Below are 20,499 nucleotides of genomic sequence, written 5' to 3' on the forward strand. Positions count from 1 at the left end.
CTGCGCACGCCTTGGCCACCCGGGGGCAGTATAATATAGGCGACATATACTGAGGCAGAGGACACGTCACAACTCCTCGTGATCCATTAAAAAAAAGGAAAAGGATCTAAAATAAAAGCCTGTGCGTTATGTTATTTTATTTGACTTCACCATTAGTGTTCAAATATCTGTTGCTGAAAGGGTTATACAGTATAAGAATACAACACAGATGCTATTTGTTCGCCCTTCTGTGGAACTTCCAATTTTAATAGTGTTATTATAATATATATATTATTATTATGTGTTATCAAGTTAGCAAGAAGCTGTCAGATTGAAATAATATACTCAACACGCTCCTGCTACAGTAATCGGCGTTGTTAAGACGACCCCATCGCATTCCACCGGGCATCCTTGAGTCTTATTTTACACTCATGACAAATACAAACTCGTCAAGACCATTCATTTGACTTTATCTTTTAAACAGTGAGGGCAGGGCGCGTAAGACATTTGATGGCAAAGATGTTCATATTTTTAAGAACTTGCTTTTGAGGCACAATCAATTGTCCATTTTTTCCAATGGGTGTCTAAAAACAAGATGTTGTGCTGCACATTATCCTGATATTAGTCACACAAAAAAGGTTCTGCTGGAAAAAAAAGAGTAAATGCTGGAACTCTTGCAACACTACAGAGTCACATGACATCGGGGAGGGAAATTTGGTCATTTTTACTTGGAGGTGTACTCACTTTTGTTGCCAGTAGTGAAGACATGATTGGCTGTGTTGAGTTATTTCAAGGGCCAAGTCAATTTATGCAGTTGCCGCACACTGACTACTCAATATTATATAGCAAAGTGTCATTTCTTCAATGTTGTCTCGTTAAAAAAAAAAAAAACATTATTTTTTTGAAAGTGTAATAAAATAGTACAGAAAAATGAGGGGTGTGCATACTTTTGTGAGGTACAGTGGTTCGGTTTCAGGAGTGTCTGCCCAGCCATTGAGTGTGGAATTGGCTCACTCCGACTCAGAGGAGTTCTCTTGAATTCCTCACAGTCTGGCTACTTTTCACGTGTCATGTGTAAATGTTGATTTTGATGTCAACTTGAGCCAGCGATGGCTTTAGTGCACACGCCATTCGCTCGCAAAGTGCAAGTGGAGACGGTCAACGTGTGACCTACCACATCCAGTAGATGGTGCTGTGCTCAAAGCTTTAGTCGGTAAAGGATAGCTAATAACTACTAATGTGCGTGTATGCGAGTAAGAAAATGAAGGGCTATTTTTGGCACCAAGTTTAGCTCCTCTTCTAAAAAAAAAAAAAACACCAAAAGCTCGCTTCAACTCAATAAGCTGCCCTGAATAAACGATTCGGTCACAAAGCGCACTTCGGTGCACCACCTTTGCTCAAAAGGTGCTCTGCCCGGTCAGAGGACGCACCAGTCGGCGCGGCCACCAGCACTAGCAGTTGGGCTCAGCTGTCGGGGACGGGGTCCGAGGGGGTGTGGTTCCCTGGCGCTCCACCAGGGGGAGCTGCTCCCTCCAGTAGGTGAAGTGGCTGTAGGCGTCCGAGCAGGGGAAGTCCGAGGACGAGGCTCGCATCTTGAGGGGGAACACGTGGTCCACCACCTCCTCCAGACGGGCGTACCTACAGGGGAGGGCACGGGGGGCAACAAAGGCACTTGAAGTTATGCTTTTTTGAAGGAGTGAGCGCCATTTGCCTCATGGAAAGAGGACGCACGATGAGATGTTGGTCTTGGCGTGTTCCTGCACCAGCTGCCCTTTGGGGTCGACCGTGAAAATCCTGTTCAGCGGCACCCCGACTTCTTTGTAGGAAAAGACATCCTGTCGACCCAAACGGAGACCAAAGGTTAGCGAGATTCCAGATGTGTGCGCGTACTCGTCTGAGCTGAAAGGGCCCGTTTTGATCCTGGGATTCTTTTGCTGCTTGAATTGTGACAGAAGGCGGGCTCCTGCGGCGCTTTAGAGGATTACAAATATGGGGAACTCTGCGCTGAAAGTAGACGAGGGCAAATGCGGAGCAGCCGCTCCATCTTACCTGCGACCCCGTATGAGGTCAAGCCCAGTAGAAAATGATGATTGGATGGATTATTTCCAGCGGAGCGCGTGTGTGTGCGTTTACCGTGGGCCTGTTGCCAAAGGCTGCATAGAAAGGTTGCGTGTTGGGGTAGAAGAGGTTCCTGATATCGCTCAGACATTCCACCTTGAACTTCTCCGGCTTCTTCTCGATCGCTTCCCTGGCAACACACGCACGGTCGCAAAGCCGCGTGAGCGTTTATTTGCACCGGCAGCGCGCGGTGTTGCCGGACGAGTAGCATCCGCGCGTCCTAGTAGAGTGCCAACATTGTCCTCCTAGCGAGGACGTTTGCGTGGGGACCTGTGCAGGGCCGAAAAGAGGCTGCTGGGGCTGAGCAGGACGGGCCCCGCGGGCAGCACCGCGCCCCTCTCGTTGACCCAGCGCAGGTATCCCCGCGTCACGTCGGCCACGCCGATGGCTCGGGCCGAGCAGTACAGGATCTTGTAGCCGTTCCTGATGCGGGACGAGACGAGCGGCGCCGTTGGGGACGGCGCCGTTGGGGACGGCGTCGACGAGAGCGCGCTTACCGGCTGACTTTATGGTAGAGCTGCGCGATGCCCCGGTGCGTCCAGTCTTTGCCCAAGGTGGGCAGGATGTGGCCCAGCGTGTCCGACCTGCAAGCAAGCCAGCCAGCCAGCCAGCCAGCCAGCGAGCGAGCGAGCATGGGTTTGCCTTTCAAAAGGTGGCGGCCGGCGCGATCGCTGAGCCTTGGCGGCACCTCGTGATGGTTCCGTCGATGTCGGAAATGATGATCTTGTCGTCCCAGTTCCAGAGGTAGATGGTTCCCTGGCAGCGACACGTTCCCTGGTACTGAGTGGTCACGCTGAAGGCCACGTCGTTGGGCCCGTCCTGCAGCTGCAGCGACGCCTGGACGTGGAGGGAACAAGCCGGCGTTTGGATCAAAGGACAAAATCGATTGATTTTTGGCTGAACGCCAAAGACAAAGTAGGCCTCGTCGATGAATAACGAACGAATGAACGGCCGGCCGGTTTTCCCCTTTAGATCAACATTCTGTTCACGTTCATGTAAACCGTGCACAGCAGCAAACTGTATTTTCTCGTCGACAATCGAAACCTATTAGTGAGTGAGATTTTGGGCTGTGACACATCCAAAGCGCAGCCGCCATTTTGCCAGCTAAAACCGCACATTTGAGCGCCAAATGTGTCTGTCAACTTTGCCAATCGGCCAACTGCCTTTGGAAAAGTACGCCGACGGCTCTTGCCGGCCCGCGGTGGGGCACTGGCTTAGCGGCTAGCCGCTAGCCACAAGCCGCTCAAGCCGGCAACAGGCAATGTCGGCGTGATTTTTTAGCATCTCTAATTAGCGACAGAGCACAATTTCAGGATGGCGGCGGTGGCGACGACAGTTTGCGCCGACGACGCGAACCGTCGGGAAGAAGTCGGCCGCGCTGGGAACAACTCTGAAATAAAAGCGGTGCAAATCTACGCTACAGAGAAAGAGGGGAGAAAACGGCTCTTTGACTAGGTTTTCATTGACGTCGTAAGACAAAAGAGAGCTTGAAAAAGCGGTAATGGCTCACCAGCTGCTCGGAGGTGAGTCTGAGCGCCTTCTCGTAGGACACGCCGGCCTCCCAGCTCCGCTCGGCCGCCCCGTGGTCTTCGTCGCCGGACGATGACTCGTCTCGACGGCGGGCGGCCAAGGGCCCGACTTGGGCCGAGCCGCAGGCCCCGCCTTCCCAGACCGAATCCTGGCAAGAGGCGGGCGCCGGAGGTGATCCTCGGTGGAAAATGCCAAATAATCCTTCTTGGCGACGCCCCCTGGTGGCTCATGAAGCGCAACATTGTAGAGCGCTACTTTCGGGGGCATTTCCATTCGTTTGAAAGGGGAACGACAATTTGAGATCCCAATGTTTTGCGTGACTAGCCCGTCCACCGAGCAAATGCAGCCGCAGCGTGCGGACGTACCGATTTGCCGTTGCGGCCTCTCCAGGAGAACCACCAGCGCCCTCCTTTCTTGGGCATCTTCTCCTTCGCGAGGCTCTCCACGGCGGCCTGCGGCCCATCGCGAGACGCACAAAAATGCACTTAGACGACACAAGCGGAGCAGAAAGAAAAGTGGCCACGCCACGCGGGGGACAAACGTGGACGCCGGAGATGAAGTTACAAGGGTTAGGGTTACAAGGAACGGCAGACGGGCAGCTGCGCTCGCGTCGGCAATCGGCAGGAGGAGGAAGAGTTGACCTAAGATGACCTTTACTTTGTACCTCGTGCGCCAGCAACAAGCTAACTGCGATCAAGCAAACGGAGGCCGGGGCCTCATTTGTGGTGCGTGTCCTACCTTTGGCAGCGGCTTGTGAAAGGCCTGCATCGCCAGCACGATGGGAGCGGCGGTGCTCCAGTTGTAGTACCTGAGCAAGGAAGTTCATTTGTCAAGTGGGCAGCAAAAAAAGAAGAAGTGGGCCCGAGGCGCTTCCGCACGCTCGTTGGCCACTTCGTTAGGTCCACCTGCGCAGCTGTCTATTGAGGCTCGTGCGGCGGCGGCGGCGGCTCCCTCTGTCCAAATGTTTCCGTTTTGTCAACTCGTGTGCAAACGGCCTCTGCCTTGCCCTGTTTTCCTGCCACTTCCCCGCCCCCTCTCCCCGCCTGCGGCTGCGGCCCGGCGGCGAGGGCGCAAGTGAGGCAGGCCGAGGCCAAGCGGAACGTTGCGCTTGCGCTGACTTTGGGCAGCTCAAACGCGAACCGAGCTTCACGTCGGTTCCGCCTCGCATTAAACAGGACGGTCAAGTCTTGGGCGATAAGGTTTGGATGCGAACGTGAGCCGAGCAAGTGCCGACACCGCAAAGTGGCCGATGTCACGCCGGCGCAAGACTTGACTTCCGACTTGACTTCCGACTTGCCGAAGCCAAATAGTGACTTGACTCGAGTCGACCTGTGATTTGCTTGAAAGTCGAAGGTCAAGACTCGGCTCGGCAGCGATTTCGTTTCCGACCGCAACGACCTGTAACGTTGCGGCCGCCGAGTAAGCGTTCAAAGCGAGGCAGCAGAGGCGCCGTTTTGCCCTTTTCCTCAAAAGCGTCTTACTTGGAGCCCATTTTCACCACCAGGTTGGGGTCGTCCATGACCGACGGGTTCCGAACAAACTCTTGGTACGAGATGACCTTGGCCCGGAACTGCTCTGTGAGTGCAAGCAAGTAAGCAGATTGTTGGGGGGGTGGGAGGCTTCTTTTTGGGTTTTTTTGCGGCGTCCGACGGCCCTCGCACCTGGGCCGATCTCGTTGTTGTCGGTGAGGCCGCCGCACAGCGAGATGGCGACGGCGGGCGAGTCGGCCGCGGGGTCGGCGAAGCCGTCCGCGCCGCCGTCCCGCCCGGAGCCCGGCGACCGCGGGGACGGGCTTGATGTACTGGGGAGGGAGGGAGGGAGGGAGGGAGGTGGGGATGGAGCGGGTCTGCTCTCCATGAGGTACTTTGGATGTTTTGATGCGCGAAAAGTGCTACATAAATACAATTTGATCGCCGTACCTCTTTGGGAAATACAAGGCGGCCACTTGGGGCTCCAGTTCTGTCAGGTCATCCAAGTAAACTCCGTCAGTGCCCAGGTGACGGCTCCTTTTATCTAGAAAGAGAGACATTTTCATGTCACACACTGACTCGTTGGTGGCCAAGTCCTCAAATGAAATGTCTCCGGTACGTCCGCCCAGCCGGTGTCAGATGAAAGCACCGAGCCAAGTTGCGCCCGCAAACGCGTCACCGAGCGCTTCTGCAATCGCGCCAGACTCTTACGTCACAGCGGGGCGCCTTCCGCTGGCGTTCGTCCACCAATGAGAGGATCGGAGCGCGATCCTGAGCACCTCGCATGAAATGCATCGTGGGGAGAAAGCCGTCAAAAAGCTTCGATATGCTCGGCGTACGAGTTAAGCGGCAACGTCCCACCCTTTGTATCCATCTCAAGGGATGGCCGCGGCCATTTTGCCACCGTTTCCTCGCCTTGGTCACGAGACGTTGGCAAGCCAATCAAAGTCGTATCACCTTTTTTCTCGGACGGGGAGTCGTTCTTTCCCGTCGGCCGGCCCGTCGCGTCTTCCGTATCTGAGGCGGCCACGGTGGGCGCTCCCAACGAGTCCGGCTCCTCGCTCTCCCGACGGCACGGCCGCTGGGACGCCGCGCCAGGAATGGCCATGAAGCGCCTGCGCTCCGATAGCGGGGTGGACACGGCGGCGGCGGCGGCGGCGGCCGGCGCCTCGTCTTTTGCCGAGAGGAAGGACGGCTGCGGCGCAAGTCGGGGCTCACGTTACAAAGCGAGGGCACGAAACATCGGTCCGGCCGGGCAAGCGTCGCTTACGGCGGCGGCCTGCGGCAGCTCCCCCCACCGCCAGCGCACGGCCGAGTCTTGATCGCTCGCGCCGGCCGACGGCTTCGCCGTGAGCTCGGAGTCGCTTTTGGGGGACGCGGGCGGGGAATTCCCAGGGCTACCGAGGAGGAGAAGAAGAAGAAGAAGAAGAGACGCTGTCGGGACCAAATAAAGGCCCCGTCGTGGTCGTGAGCGAAGGAGGCACCTGCGGAGGGGACTCCAGGAGGGGACGCCGTCATTTTGCTTGAAGGAAGCGCCGCTGGGCTCGACGGCCGCCGCTTCCCTGCGAGAGGGCCTGAAAGGTGCAAAAAGTGCAACGTGGCCCATGCGCCAAGAAACAGCCCAAAAGGTTGCAGACATTCTGCCTGCCGCTCTGCTAGCGCCCAAGCGTTGTTCTTGGCGGTCAACCACTTTGACTGGCGGTGACTGACCAAGTTGGCGCAAGCGCCCTCGACGTTGCGGATCGGTCCTTTGAAATGATCAAAGTCATTTCATGAGTCGACATTCACATCACCCTTTTATAGCATCTTTTGTATTCAAACCAAAAAATGAAGGCCCTTTTTCCTTCGATTTGTTGCCGTTGCCTTAACCGACTATTCCTCCATGCTGAGGGACGCAAATGGAGATATGTGTGTGTGTTTGCGCACGCTTGAGCCTGAAGTCAATCGGGCCCATCGAGGAAAAGCGTGGAGCCGCCCTTTTCCTCACTGACGTATTGCTGGCCGACTGAGTCTTGCGCACTCGTTGCTGCCTTGCACGCGAGGATGGCCGAGCGCCACCGGTTGACTCGTCCAAAAACGCAAAGGAAGCCTTTTTTTCTCCCCAAAACGGGCAAAGGGTTGGCTCCCCGATTGCCCGTTGAAGCGCCATCAGGCCCGCGCCTGTCAAATGCCGGCAAGCGCGGCTCGCTTTGCCCTTGCTCACCTGTTGCTCTCCATGTCGTCGTCAGAGCTGATGTCAATGGTGAACATGTCCTCGTCCTCCGAGTGGTCGCCGCTGCCCTCCCTCTTCGGGCTGTCCGTCCAGGCTTTCCTCCTCCACTTCCTTCGTTTCTTGGCTATCATCGTCGTCGTCGTCACGGCCGCCTCGCCGCCGCTCCCCGCGGAGCCCGAGGTCCGCACGGCGGGCCCCGAGCTCTTGCCCGTCGGCGAGGAGCTCATCGGAACCAGCCCGTCGCACAGGATGGGCGAGGTGGCGAGGTAGGAGGGAACCGCTTCCTGTTGGGAACGATTCATAGCATGTCAGCTACGGCGGGAGGCCTCCCGACGTGCGCGCGCGTGCGCACGCCACACACGGCTATATGCCTCCTTGACAAAAACAAACAAAATGACTTCTTGTCCTACAAACCTGACGGACGTACATAAGTAAAAGCATCTGTTGGAAAAAAACCCAAAAAAAACTCATCCCTCTCTGGCCCCACGTTGTAGCTGTAATTTGATTTTGAAAGGCGAAACGACAAGCGATCCGAGACAAAAGGCGTGACCCGCGAGCTGTCCATCGTTGGCCGCGGGCACGGCGGCAAAACCTCGAAGCTTCGCGCTGAGGGGGTAACCCTAACTAGGGTTAAGCCTAACCCTAACCCACAAGAGGGAGGGGATTTAAAAGAACCCACTCCTCCTCCTCCTTTCCTGCTCTGCTTCACCCGAGCTGGAAATCTGCCAGTGGTCCGGCTGAAATCAATCGGCGTCTTCCCTTGCGTGTGTTGTTGCCGGGTCTCGCTAGTTACGGCTTGTTGATGCCTTTCAGCTGCACATTTTGTCACGTGCAAGTCGGTCGCGCACAGCAAGCCCCAAAGGGCACACAAAGAAAATCTGCTTTCCAAGAACTTGGGGAACTGCTTCTCCTTTGCGCCTGTTCCGTGAACGAACTTGAGTTGCCTCGAAACCCGAGTGCTTCGTGCCACGTGTGTGGCCATGCATCCAAGATTGACGGCCTGAACGCAGGCCGCTGAACGCTTTGTGGGAAAGGCGCTCCGGCTATAAAAGGAAAAGACGACATTCCCGGCGGCCGTGCCGAGTCCACAAACGCGGCGTGACCCGCTTTCCCCAAAGCGTGTCAAACATTTGGCGCTGCGCTGCGCTGCGCTGCGCTGCGCGTGTTGACGTCTGAAATCAGTCTGGCTGCGAAAGCTCGCCGCGTGGACTTTTCAAGGCGCTTTGCCAACACGTGGGCTGGGCTTGTGTACAAAAGACGCCAGGGTGGCAAAGTATCGGCAGCGGGATGCGCTGCCCTTTGACATCGCTGCAGCGCAAGGCCGAATGAAGACCTGCAAGGAAGGGTTGGCCCCGCCCTATTCAGTGGCAGGCCCCACTTCAACGAGTCTCATCTTACCTGGACGCCTTCCTAACATCCCTCGGGACAAAAATAAATACACATCTATATATATATATATATATATATATATATATATATATATGTGTGTATTGAAAAATGAGCCTAGCCCTAAAGTGCCATTCGGTCGAGTAGTGACAACAAGTCGTATGGCCCAAGTATGGCGTTTTGTTCTTTTGGTTTGACTCCGAGAAGCAAGGGCGGAGGCTAGCGGCAGTCGACTCCGGCCGAGCGGTGAGTCGGCGTCCCTTCACCAGCAGCCTCTGCAACATTGTTTCTCCTGTACCTGATGGTTTTCTATTGGCTGGACGAAGAAGGCCTCCCCGTTGTCTCCCAGCTTCATATGCAGATCCACCGGCTCGCCGTTGATCTCCATGTCCACCTGTGAACATATGTCAATCATTTTGGGGGCAAATGTTTTTTTCCCCCCATTCGACCACCGACCGACCGACCGACCACTTTCTCCCGTGAGCGCAGGACGCCCATCTTGCCGAAGCGGACGTGGAAGGGCGAGCAGCGCAGGGAGCCGTCGGGCCGGCGCACCGCGATGACGTCGATGCAGCCCGACAGCGTGGCCGGGTTCAGGCCTCGGTACAGCTCCTTGACCTGCACCAGCACCTGGCCCGCCAGCTGGCCCACGTAGTTCATGGTCTGACGGGTCTGACGGACGGACGGACGGACGGACACACAACACGCACAAGAGGACAGGCCAGACATTGTCACAGTGGGAAACATTTGAGCCGTTCGGTCCCGAGCAACGTCGTCGCTAGCGCTCGAGTGAAGTCGTCGGCGCAATCTGTGCTCGGGTACCTCGGGGCTCCCAGGAGGGGGCTCCCAGGAGGGGGCTCCAAGGAGGGGGCTCCCAGGAGGGGGCGCCCGGGGAAGTTTCCCCGACAGCCGGGTTCAAAAAAGGTCCGCGTGGTTCAAAAGCCGCGTCGCGTCACGCGCAATTCCTGCGTCACGTATTTGAACAAGTGGGAGCATGTTGATGTTCAACCATGACCTCCAAGACACTTCTGCCATGACTCATGACAATATTTGGGGAGGATGTTTCGAAACATGTGTTCATGTGTACTCGACATGGGCCGCCATGCAAGTGGAAAAACAAAACCGACGTCCGTGCAGTGCTGTCCACCACTGGAGCCGCCGGTCGTGCTCGTGCTACCCAAGAAGAATCTTGAAGCAAAAAGAGCAACGCCAATGTCGCGCGGGAATTAAGTGAAAGCAAAAGCAGACCGTTTTTCTGCATTTGTCGAGATTCGAGTGGGCTTTTTTTTCCTCCAAAATAACAAGACTGCTGCCAACACTGATGGGCTAAGTTGCTTTGAATGCATTTAAGCACAAAAAGACGCAAAAATATGAAGTCATCATTTCAGTCCCTCTTGATGGCATGTTGAAGAAAATAGAAGGCAACATGAGTGTTGACACTCAAACGGGAAATAAATGTAGGTATGCCCTGACCTAAGCAGATTTAGGTCCGTGTACTAGTTCACGCGCTTTGTCCTCACCAGTAGGACAAAAAAGCCTACAAGTAGGGAAATTCCGTTAGTTGCTAATCACCACTATGTGCACTACTTGACAACTGGACTGCTACTATACTAAACTAACCATAGCACAGTGACGTGAAAATGTGTACTAGTTAACGTCTAGCGCTTCGCAAGTGCTAGTAGTGCGCAGATGTGGACTCCCACGAGTGACATGCATGTCTAGTACTGCGCCCAAGTCTTACACCAGTGGCTGGCATGAGTAGAAACATCCACCCATGTTCAAGTCACTGTTGTTCTAATCGGTCTACGTGTACTTGAATTACTAAGTGATAGCGTAGTACATGCACCTTCAGATGGCTCGCAAGGATATGGAAGGACAGGGACGAGCTCTTACTATAGAATTGTAAATTTAGAGCAAAACAAGATAGCTGAATCAATCACACAAGTCCAATAACACGACTATTGGCACTGTCAACGATATTTCGTGTCTCTTACCTTCTGACTTTGGCAAAACCAAGCAGCCTCCTCAGCGGATCATTATCAAGTAGCCACTTGCCTCCGAACTCTGTTCGGGATTTGTGGCAAAGCTCCAAACGGTTGTCATGTCACCGCGACGAAACGTGAGCTACACTGGACAGATGAAGTGGAAATGCGGCTGTCATTCCTGCGGCCAGCTGACGCGTCGCTTGGTTGCCTGGCCGCCTGTCTCGTGCTGCGGTCAAGGCCCCGCCCACCAGCCAATCGGCGACGACCGATTGTGTTGCTAAACTCAGCGTTGAGAGGGCAAGCGCGGTGACCTGTACTCGTTAAGATTTATAGCGAGCTAGCAAGCGATAACTAGATAGATTGATAGGCAGACAAGTTATCCATCTACAGGGGAAATTCACTCGATACAATTAACAACAAAACGAAAAAAACTACATTTAAAAACTAAACACATAAGAGCAACTGGAAAGACACCCATTTGCGTTAGCGCATAAAAATAATGAAACGCAACATAATTCATTATATTTGTAATAGCAGTACAAAGGGAAAATTCCAGCCTAATGTACAAAAAAAGAAGAAAAAAACGATTTACAGCCTCGTTGGACTGTGGCTGTGACGTCACCGAGCCGGCCTGATGCTGTGAGGTGATCCTCTTGGCCAATCACAGCACAGTCAGACGACACACTTCTAGTTTGCGGTTTTGAGCGTCTAATTCAGTCCTCGTCTTCCTCCTCCTCCTCACCGTCCCTAGCTCCTCCTTCTGTGAGCATAAACACGCCATGCAAATATTTGCATTTTTTTTCCCCCCATTGGTGGGCAGTAAAGAATGTTGGCATCTGTACTGAAGTGCAATTTTCTGATGACTTTTAGTCCCTCCCTACATTTGAAAACGGATGCCTTGTTGAACTTTCTAATGCTTTCACTTCACTGAAGGAGTTGAATGAGTACTTCTATTTTACTTCCTGGAGGAAAAATCATTGAATATTTACACAAGTGCCTCATTTATGGATTTATAGAATAAAATCTGCTCCATAATAAACATACGTTTATAGATTTGAAAGCGTTAAGCATACTATCGATCCAAAACATGCACGTGATGTGCAGGCATTATTTTTGTCCACTTTTGGTGGCCATCCTCACGAACTGTCGCATCTGTGACTTTGCTGTGCGCGACTCCAAAAGGCGGGGCCTGACCTGACCTGTCGCGTCACGTGCGAGTCAGCCAATAAGAGTGCAAAGTTGGCCGGTAGTTAGCTGGCTAAACGTTTGCCACTCCGGCGGTCGGTGACGGCGGCAGCTGAGGCCGTCGGCAGCTCGCGATTGAATGACGCGTTTGTTTTTAATGTGACCGTTTGTTCGATAAAGCGACCATGTCAAGACTTTGCCACTTGTGAATGAGCGAATGATGTTTACTTGCGCGGCGGTGATGTGCAGTTGTGGAGGCCGGTTGCGCTTTACAGTGGGCGTACCACACTTTCTCTTCCTAGGCGTGAAATGACCCCATCGTTTGGACATTGTCTTTTGCGTACGCGTTCCTCCTGCCTCACCATTCCAAAAGAAAGCGAAAAGGGAGCCTCGATATGGCGAAAGACGACCGTAACGACTATTTCGGTCTGTTTTAGTTCACATTTTGATCAAATGTGAGAAAAGAGCCGGTTTACAACTGGCCCGGCATACTTCTTTTGTTTTCTCATACGTAGATCGTGAGGAAAAGGGAGCACGTGCAAATTCCACACGGAGCCGAGATTCAAACCCCGTAGCGCAGAACTGTTGGCACGTGTGCTGCCTGTTACGAAATGTGACCCACAAATATCAAATAGAATAGTCCCGCTTTTCCCCACCCTCCATGCCCCCACGAGCATCTTCTAGCATGCTTTCGTTACCCAGCTCCATGTTTTGTCAGTGGCAAAGTGTTCAACAGCCTCTTCCAGCTCTTCACCCGCCTCTGCCGAGATCATGATTCCATAGAGGACGTATCCACGAATGCGTTCGAGTCCCGTCTGGGGATCCTCACTGCGTGCTGGCCTCGATGAGTCTGACCGCCAAAAGCGCAAGTGCGCCGGACTAAATTTACCTGGGGCCCTCAAGTCGGGGAAACTTGAGAGCGGACCCGCTGACTTCTTCGGCATTTCGGAAGAGGACACCTGCTGGGATGGCTTCTGGGAACGTTTGATTCGGAGACGTCCACGCGCAAGAGTCGCGCGGACCCTGCTGGACTCTTCTCGCGCGTTCTTGGCGGACACCTGTTGTTGCTTCAGAGGCCGTGTTGTTGACCGCAGCCGCGATGTCGTTGACATCCAAGACGAGATCAGATTAGCGCCGGCTGAGGTTCAACACTGCCGGGGTGTCCGCTGTGATTACCGTTACATTACTGTTACACTCTGGCCACGATTTAACCTTGAACCTTTCGGTATGTGCCTGAAAGGCCGGCTGGCAGCTTTTCCCCCAGTTGTGATTCACGCTGACTCCAAGTGGATAAAAGGGGTCGTTGCATGTGAGACTGCAAGCTCCTCCCAAACTGTCTTTAATTCAACTCCAGCTCAATATCACATGCTCAAAACAAGATAGATTTCCAAAAGGGCTACCTTTTCGAATATTTTAATTCGCATAGTTGAAGACATGTTTCTTGTGTTGAAAATGTAAAGAATGTCAACAAATGCTCATGTAAATATTATCATATCATATTTTCCACATTTAGGATTTATGTTTTTAAAATTTTAAAAAACATTTACTCAAAATACAAACTTAATTGTGGAATAAGTCCCCAAAAGTCCAACAACTAGAGTTGAGTTTGTGAGATGATGCCAATTTTTGGCCATTCTGTCTTTTACACACTCCTGGCTCCTGTTTATTGCTGCGCGGGTCTGCAGCGACATTTTTGTGAAAATCTCGCATTTCCGAAAAAAAAATCTGCTGCACAAAATTAGAGACGCACGATTTCAAATCTGCAATACAATAGCACAAACATAGAACCGCGATATGGCGAGGGCCAACCGCACTGCACTCGGTATGTTTGTCGCTCTCCGAAATGAGCGGATTCCTCTGTAACTATTACATTTAAACCGTGCGATTGAATAGTAGGTCTGGCAGCGACAGTTTTTTGGGTTATGCGCGTATTGTTAAGACGAAAACAAATATTTGATTTGAACGCGTTTGTCAAAGAATAAATAATCATTTCGATTTCCCCGCGAGTGTCCTGCTTTCCCAGCGCAAGTGAAGGCCCCCCACACCTATCGCTGCGTTCAGTGTTGTCTTTCCTCCTGGCCTCGCTTTTGAGTCAGGATGCTGCTTGTGAGCTTTAAATGTCCTTTCGTCATTTCTGGTTAAAAGTGCACGGCATTCGGTGGCTTTAATGTTCCGCGCGGCTAACCGAAAAAGCATCGGCAAAGCGGGGAACGGCTGGTAGGTCGTCAATTTCTTGGGGTGGGGGGAGGAAAAGGAAAAAAAGAAAAGAAATGTTGGAGTCTGACGCTGCAAGCAGCAGCCGGCTAAGGTCGGCTACAGCTAGCCTAGCTATCCCGTTAGCATCGTAGCTTCGTCGCCGTCGTTTGTCTTTTGCTTCTTGTCTAAAGACAACTGATGAACGTAAGTGACATTGCGCGAATGCGATTAGAGCTTAGTTGCGTTTTTGAGAAGCAGTCAAGAGTTAGTAGTGCGCAACTAGTAACTACAAGTGTTGCCATCCGAAGCTAATGTGGGGCCCATGGTAGTTGTTGTTGGATAATGTTGGGGACATAAGTTGATGACATCCGTGCTCCTCACCCATGTATACACTTTTTTTCAAGTAACATGCTGCAACTTCATCATTTATAACACTGTCTATAGTTTCTGATTAACGCTCGCTTTGTTGTCACATCGGATCTTGGCCTCAACACACACTTTCCTCAGCTGGTCAAGCTTTAAAAGCCACTATTTGTGTGCCGCGATCTCTGCCAACTCTTCCAAATCCATTCTGCTCTGATGTCGCCTCACACTCGCCGCTGCGCGATCCCGTCGTCTTCTACGCGACGCGCGCTCGTGTGTGAGTTGCCATGGGCTTCGCGTTAATCATCCCAGCGGTGCCTCCAATATTTGTCGCACGCATGGACACGACTAATTCCAAGCATGCGGGGGTTTCGGAAGAAAAAAAAAGTGTCTTTACTTCTGTAACACACAGCACATCAGCGACAGTTACAGCGAGACATGACGCAATGAGCTGCACTGTCTACTGACTCGAAGCATGAAAACTTCACGACCGCCGGTCACCTGCTATACACACATCACTTACTGTACTAACTCAAATAAATATCAACGCGTAATACGGATGCAATATTGTACGTTATACAAAAATAACAGTAAAATCAGCGGCTACAAGTCACGCAAATGGCCACAGTGTTCATCAGCTTCAGTAAATAACACGCGTCACCATTTCGTCCTATTCTTCGATGACAAATGTGCTCAAAACCTAAATTCTACGCAATAATCTCAACACTGAGGGATGCCTGGACTCGACTACCAACAGTATTGCAACTTATTGTCCTTATTTTGGCACTTTCACTTACCTGTAACACACAGCACATCAGCGACAGTTTCGGCGAGACTTGACTCAATGAGCTGCACTGTCTAATGACTTCCGGGTCAAAAGGACCCCGTAGCTGTCTCAGGTGCCTTAATTAACCTTACAAAAATTATTTTAGTTAGCCACTGATAAAATACTGTAATACTTGCACATAAACATGTTGAAAGTTATTGTACCGAAATAATAACAAAAAAAAAATTATATACATGGGTGAGGAGCATGGATGTCATCGACCTATGTACCCAACATTGTCCATACAACAACTACCATGGGCCCCACACTAATAACAAGCCTAGTTGTTCCCCCCCCCCCCCCTGCAAAACCAATTCCAAAACAAAACAAGAGGTGGCCTTATAAACAGAGTTTTTGTCGTGACTATGTGACACTATTGTCTTAATGACAATCCTCGGGTAAATTACGTGTTCAGCTAAGGTGAGTTCTGAAGCCAACTCTGGCAGTAGCGTTAAATTGACGTGATTGGGGGATTTAATGTCCCATCAAGTTGGCAAACGTCCATTGTGACAGTCGACTCCCCAAATGGGGACGGTGGTTTGTGGGTCTTGAGCGACTGGCCGAGTGACAATGGTCCCGTTCGACTGCTGTTTATTGTCAAAACAAGCAGTTAGTACAAGACTGACCTCCAGGAAAGCTTGTCAAAGCAAATGCAATGCAACTGCGTCACCTACTGTCTACATTATCTGGAACAGGGCACAATGAAGATTTGATTAAGGTTAGGATTGGGTTCAATGGGGAAACAGGAGAAGAGTCGGTTAGAAAATAAATAAATAAATAAATAAATAAAGTGCAAAGTTTGGGATCCTTTCCCCGTCCAAAAACAAAATTGCCAATACAGAATTTTAATGGTACGCGCGCACCCTGCTAAAAACAGCCACTCGTCTTCCTCGCAGGCACTTTCGCCGGACGATGGACGAGCTGGTCCATGACCTGGTGTCAGCCCTGGAGGAGAGCTCGGAGCAGGCGGCGCGCGGCGTCGGCGGCGGCGGCGGCGGCTTCGGTGACGGCGGGGACCACGCCTTGACCGTGGGCTGCCTGCTGAAGAGACAGTCCCGGAAGCGCCGGGGCCGCAAACGGCGCTCCGACAACCCGCACCCGCCCTGGGAGACGGCGCACCTGAGCGAGGGCTCCGAGTCCAGCGTTGAAGAGCACAAGGTGAGTCCGCTTTGCGACACCATTGGACAATTGACTACTAGAAATGACGTCAACAACTCGCTTGCTGACCTAAGTCAACGTTGTTGTTGTCCTTTCTTTTACATGAAAAGATGTTTATGTCAAAGCCAGCAGAGGGTGGCTTTTGTATAAAAATGTTTTTGTATAAAAATGTTTTTGTCTCCGAAGTGACACGTTAAAATGATCATCCTCCATGGGCGTATGATTGCGTAAAGTTTGCCAGGCGTTGTGCTGTTTTTGAAGTGGATATTTTGGACTGTCCCAAACCAAGGTGAGTTTGGGGCCAAGTGACCCCGGAGGAGGTGGAAAGATGGCTTCCGCTGGATGGAATTCAGCAGCCGCTTTGCGGGCATAGCCGCCACCTATTGGAGTGGAATAGGATTTGAAAAAAATATAAAACATGTCAGTCAAGCGCAATGCTCAGCCTTGGCTGTGCTCTACTGACACTTTTGTCTTTCTTTGCGGCAGGACTACCGCGCCGGCACGGGAGCCGTGGCCGCCGCCAACAACCACGCTCGCGACAACAGCGACTCGGATGAGCAGCTGGGGCCCAAACGCCGCACCCCGCAGACCTCCGACGCGGGCAGGAGCAAGCGGCCCCTGTGGCCGGACGACCCGGGCGCGCCGGGGTCCGCCGAGGGAACGCGCAGCCTCAGGCGACGGCGCAAGGTCAAGCGCATGGCCGTGGACCCCCCCGCCGAGCCGCAGCCCCCGTCCGCCGCCATGCCGGCCCCCCCGTCCGTCCCCAAGGCTCGCGCGGCAGCGGCCGGACCCCGCCGGCCGAGCCCCGGCGAGGGCCGGGCGGCCATGGAGATCTGCGGGGGCGGCGGGTCGGGAGGGAAGAACAGGATGAAGAAGAGGAAGCTGGCCCCCCACAGGCTGGGGGCGGAGGCCGCCGACGAAGGCGTGGTGGTGGAGAGCGAGGAGCCCGGCTCGTTTGTGGCGGAAGGATGCAAGGACAAGATGGAGCTGGAGGAGCACAAGGGCTCCGATGAGGAGATGAGCGACAGGTGGTTAGTGTTTGCACTTTTCCTCTCCCGCGTCTTCCCATCGGCAAGGTGATTCAAAGGCCACTTTGTCACCTTTGCAAAGTCGCGAGTTGGTGACCATAATCGTTGTTTTCTCATTCATCTCCAAAACCAAACGTTGCGTCCTTCTCGTGTGCCGTAGTGAAACCAGCAGCGTGAGTAACAGCAGCGACGGAGGCCTCTACACCAACGACGAAGGCCGGCAAGGTAGGAGCCCGCGCATGCACGCGCGCGCGCGCGCGCACTTGCCCGCCTCGCGCGGCAGTGGCGCGGACAAATTGGGCAACGGCCCTTTGCCGGCGTGTCAGCAGCCGGCGGTGTGCAAATGTCACCCGCAGGCGACGACGAGCAGAGCGACTGGTTCTGCGAGGGCGAGCCCGGCTCGGGCGCGTGCGGGGTGGCGGCCGTCATCCCCTGGTGGGAGCGGGACGCCTGCGGCGAGGAGCTGGACCTCAACGACCCGGTCTTCAACAACATCCTGACGGGCGCCTTCCCCCTCATCAGCCCCAACGCCAGGAGAGGTAGCGCCTCGTTGGCTTCGCGCACCCGGGTCGGATGCCGTCGCACCGTCAGACTTCCTTTCTTCTCTTTGCTTCATTTCTCTTCTTGCCTGGGGCGGCAGCAATATGCCTCCGTTCCTTTTTGCGGCGTACCGAGTGACACAACGGATTTCGCGGCAAACGCGAAAGCACCACGAAATTAGTATGACGAGTTGAAACGATCCAAAATTGCCCTGGCGTGTCCAATGGCTTGCCTTTGCGGAAATCAGCGGCGCTTGCAGGCATTGTTTTGGCCTCCTCAATATTGTCCAATTCAAGAGCGAAGCCCCACTGAAGATTTGAATGAAGCCGCTCGTTCTTCGAGGGCTCACCTCGCCAATGTTCCAATTGCGATCGCGATGTTTGCTTTGACGTTGGCGACGCGTTGATCATGTAGCGGCGGTGCCGCGTGCCCGCCCGTCAGGCTTCCAGGCCCGGCTCGGCCGCCTCCACGGCCACCCGAGGCCCTGCGACCACCACCTGCTGCGGGGCGGCGTCGGCGGCGTCGGCGGCGTCGGCGGCGTCGGCGGCGCTCAGGCCTTCGACGACGCCCACCAGTGAGTCACTCTCCTTTTTTTTTTTTTTTGCAAATGTGCCTTCGCTTGCCTCACTGGGCCCCGATGTGGCATCGCCCTCAACAGGCCCTGGTTCGGCTCCGGCTCCAGGCGGGACCACGGACAGGTGAGTGGCGGAATTGAAGACCTTTTTCCGCACCCACTGGAGCTGCTTGAAGGAGCCTTTGTTTGCTACCTTGCCAGTCCGAAAGGCTGGACTGGAAATCTGCGGACTCGTGTGTTTCCTGCAATAGGCCATAAGAATGATCCGTTAAAAAGTGGCTTGATGGTCAACAAAGAAGGCCTTTGGTTCCGCCTGACTTGAAATACTAGAAAAAGCCACAGTTGATGACGGCATGCGCGCGTGAAATCTTGTGTGCTCGGGTGTCGTTTGGCCTTTCTTAAGATTGTCGTCCCCTGGCCGCAGTTGCACCGGGACCCTCGGACGGAGCGAGGCCATCGCAGGAGCTGCTCGGTCAAAACGGCCAACAGGTGAGCGAGGACGCGCTAGCCGCCGCCTGCCGGTCGCTCCTCGGCTTCCCCTTTGCTAAATGCGCCCGTCTTCGGCAGGCAGACGAGCGGCCACCTGGGCTCCCTGTGCATGGGCGACGTCAAGCGCAGGCGCAAGGCCGCCCCCCTCGGTTCCACGGCGCCCTCAGGTGCTCGCGCGCGCCGCCCGCCTTGTCCTTCATAGCCGCTGCACGCCGCTTCTATTCGTTCCAGTTGGAGCCAGAGGGTTGTTTTTGTTTTGTCTTTTTATACGCGTGTGTCGATATGACAATGGCAAATGTTGTCCAAAAACCCGAGCGCGCTCATCGAGGATTTCCGAGAGCTAAGCTTCGCTTGAGCAGACTCGGTCGCAGCGATGTCGGCTCAGCTCACCAGCCGCCACATCTCCAAGCGCCGGAGCGGCCGCTTGACAAATGTTCTTCTTCTTCCGCTTCCATCTGTCCACGTTGTCGCCGCCACAATCGGTCCAAATGCTCCGAAACCCGAGTGGGGAAATGCGGTTGATTTGCAGCGTTTGGCGTTTGTTGGCGTCGCGGCCGCAGAGCCGAGGCGTCTTTTTTAACCGCCCTCCCTCGCCCGTTTCAGCGGCGGCGGTGGGCGAGAACGCGCCGCCCATTCCCGACAGCAACCTGGGCAGCCGCATGTTGCAGAGCATGGGGTGGAGCCCGGGCGCGGGCCTGGGCCCCGAGGGGCGGGGCATCACCGAGCCCATCCGGGCCCTCCAGAGACCGACGGGCGCCGGCCTGGGCTTCAACTGAGCGCCTCGGAGCTGCGGGAGCAAAGCCTGCCTGAGGGCCGCGCGTTTCCCATATTGGGGAGACTCTCGCAATGGCGCCAAGAGCGAACCCCCGCCTCGGGAGCTTTTCCGCCTCATCGGATCGGCGTCGGGCCGGCAGAGAAGTCAGCCGCTGATCAACTTCAGCTGGAGACTGCGCAGGTCTCTCACATGACGGATCTTGCGAGTTGCCGAACCATTTGGGGCGGTGGCGTGAGCCAAAGGCAGACTGGATGCTGGATGGACGCGTCTTACTGCATTTCCACTTGATCTTGAAGAAAAACAAAAAATCATCTGCCCGTTGTGCTCATCCGGGTTCTGTTTGTGCAGCTCTTTGGCATAAATGAAAAATCTTCTTCTCAATGAGGATTGTTGTTGACATTTGACTCATTTTAACGTTCCAGTGCACAGGTCTGGAAATTGGCTGACCGTAAAGTTAAAAAAAAAAAAACAATCACAAAGAAAAAGTAGCGTTGCTGATTTTAATGGGTTTCAACTAGTAACGCACCTGCAAGAATGTACGATGGAAATCGACACGAGACCTACGAGTTTGAATGTTGTTTTGTTTGCGGTAGTCCTTTGGATTGATTATTATTTGTTGTCGTCTCGATGGCCACCCTGGCGATTGTCCGTCCGACTGTATGTGATCCTGACCTGTAAGCGGCCGA

The 20,499-nt window shown here is 53.8% G+C and overlaps 2 protein-coding genes across 22 annotated transcripts; one reads left to right on the forward strand and one right to left on the reverse strand.

Annotated features, from left to right (window-relative positions):
• Positions 1 to 63: 63 nt before the first annotated feature.
• Positions 64 to 15,293, reverse strand: lpin1b (lipin 1b). Of its 10 annotated transcripts, none has more exons than XM_086018374.1 (21): positions 15,221 to 15,293; positions 10,689 to 10,823; positions 9,517 to 9,659; positions 9,163 to 9,366; positions 8,993 to 9,088; positions 7,300 to 7,592; positions 6,581 to 6,670; positions 6,367 to 6,493; positions 6,054 to 6,291; positions 5,547 to 5,640; positions 5,289 to 5,428; positions 5,109 to 5,202; positions 4,366 to 4,435; positions 3,993 to 4,079; positions 3,608 to 3,775; positions 2,786 to 2,934; positions 2,595 to 2,681; positions 2,368 to 2,520; positions 2,113 to 2,227; positions 1,711 to 1,814; positions 64 to 1,617 (listed from the first exon to the last, which is right to left on the reverse strand). In XM_086018374.1, exons 4-21 carry the CDS (start codon positions 9,352 to 9,354, stop codon positions 1,431 to 1,433), a joined length of 2,484 nt encoding a protein of 827 aa, XP_085874500.1. In that variant the 5' UTR covers positions 9,355 to 9,366; positions 9,517 to 9,659; positions 10,689 to 10,823; positions 15,221 to 15,293; the 3' UTR covers positions 64 to 1,430. The 10 variants fall into 10 exon arrangements, with proteins under 10 accessions (XP_085874500.1, XP_085874503.1, XP_085874501.1 ...); XM_086018377.1 differs by adding an exon at positions 11,272 to 11,439 and having other exon boundaries at positions 9,517 to 10,823; positions 15,221 to 15,283; XM_086018375.1 differs by lacking the exon at positions 9,517 to 9,659.
• On the forward strand, positions 13,913 to 20,266 carry gpatch2 (G patch domain containing 2). 12 transcript variants are annotated; one of them, XM_086018410.1, is made up of 10 exons: positions 13,913 to 14,081; positions 16,146 to 16,407; positions 16,894 to 17,438; positions 17,596 to 17,660; positions 17,765 to 17,974; positions 18,417 to 18,549; positions 18,634 to 18,673; positions 18,974 to 19,038; positions 19,121 to 19,205; positions 19,642 to 20,006. In XM_086018410.1, exons 1-10 carry the CDS (start codon positions 14,032 to 14,034, stop codon positions 19,846 to 19,848), a joined length of 1,662 nt encoding a protein of 553 aa, XP_085874536.1. In that variant the 5' UTR covers positions 13,913 to 14,031; the 3' UTR covers positions 19,849 to 20,006. The 12 variants fall into 12 exon arrangements, with proteins under 12 accessions (XP_085874536.1, XP_085874538.1, XP_085874537.1 ...); XM_086018412.1 differs by having other exon boundaries at positions 16,894 to 17,435; positions 17,792 to 17,974; XM_086018411.1 differs by having other exon boundaries at positions 19,117 to 19,205; positions 19,642 to 19,964.
• The last annotated feature ends 233 nt before the right edge of the window (positions 20,267 to 20,499 follow it).

The sequence above is a fragment of the Filicampus tigris genome, chromosome 20 (genome assembly GCF_054856515.1).
Source record: "Filicampus tigris isolate MCC_2025a chromosome 20, RoL_Ftig_1.0, whole genome shotgun sequence".
In the NCBI taxonomy this organism is placed as follows: Eukaryota; Metazoa; Chordata; class Actinopteri; order Syngnathiformes; family Syngnathidae; genus Filicampus; species Filicampus tigris.

Excerpts from the sequence above, each read along its gene's own strand:
- gpatch2 (XM_086018403.1), top strand. The coding sequence starts at position 14,032 with ATGTTCCGCGCGGCTAACCGAAAAAGCATCGGCAAAGCGGGGAACGGC. Across the intron at positions 17,439-17,595 it reads GAGGAGATGAGCGACAGGTG|TGAAACCAGCAGCGTGAGTA; the intron begins GTTAGTGTTTGC and ends CGTGTGCCGTAG. Across the intron at positions 18,674-18,973 it reads CCAGGCGGGACCACGGACAG|TTGCACCGGGACCCTCGGAC; the intron begins GTGAGTGGCGGA and ends CCCTGGCCGCAG.
- lpin1b (XM_086018373.1), bottom strand. Across the intron at positions 7,593-8,992 it reads AGCCAATAGAAAACCATCAG|GAAGCGGTTCCCTCCTACCT; the intron begins GTACAGGAGAAA and ends CGTTCCCAACAG. Across the intron at positions 2,228-2,367 it reads CTCTTTTCGGCCCTGCACAG|GGAAGCGATCGAGAAGAAGC; the intron begins GTCCCCACGCAA and ends GTGTGTTGCCAG.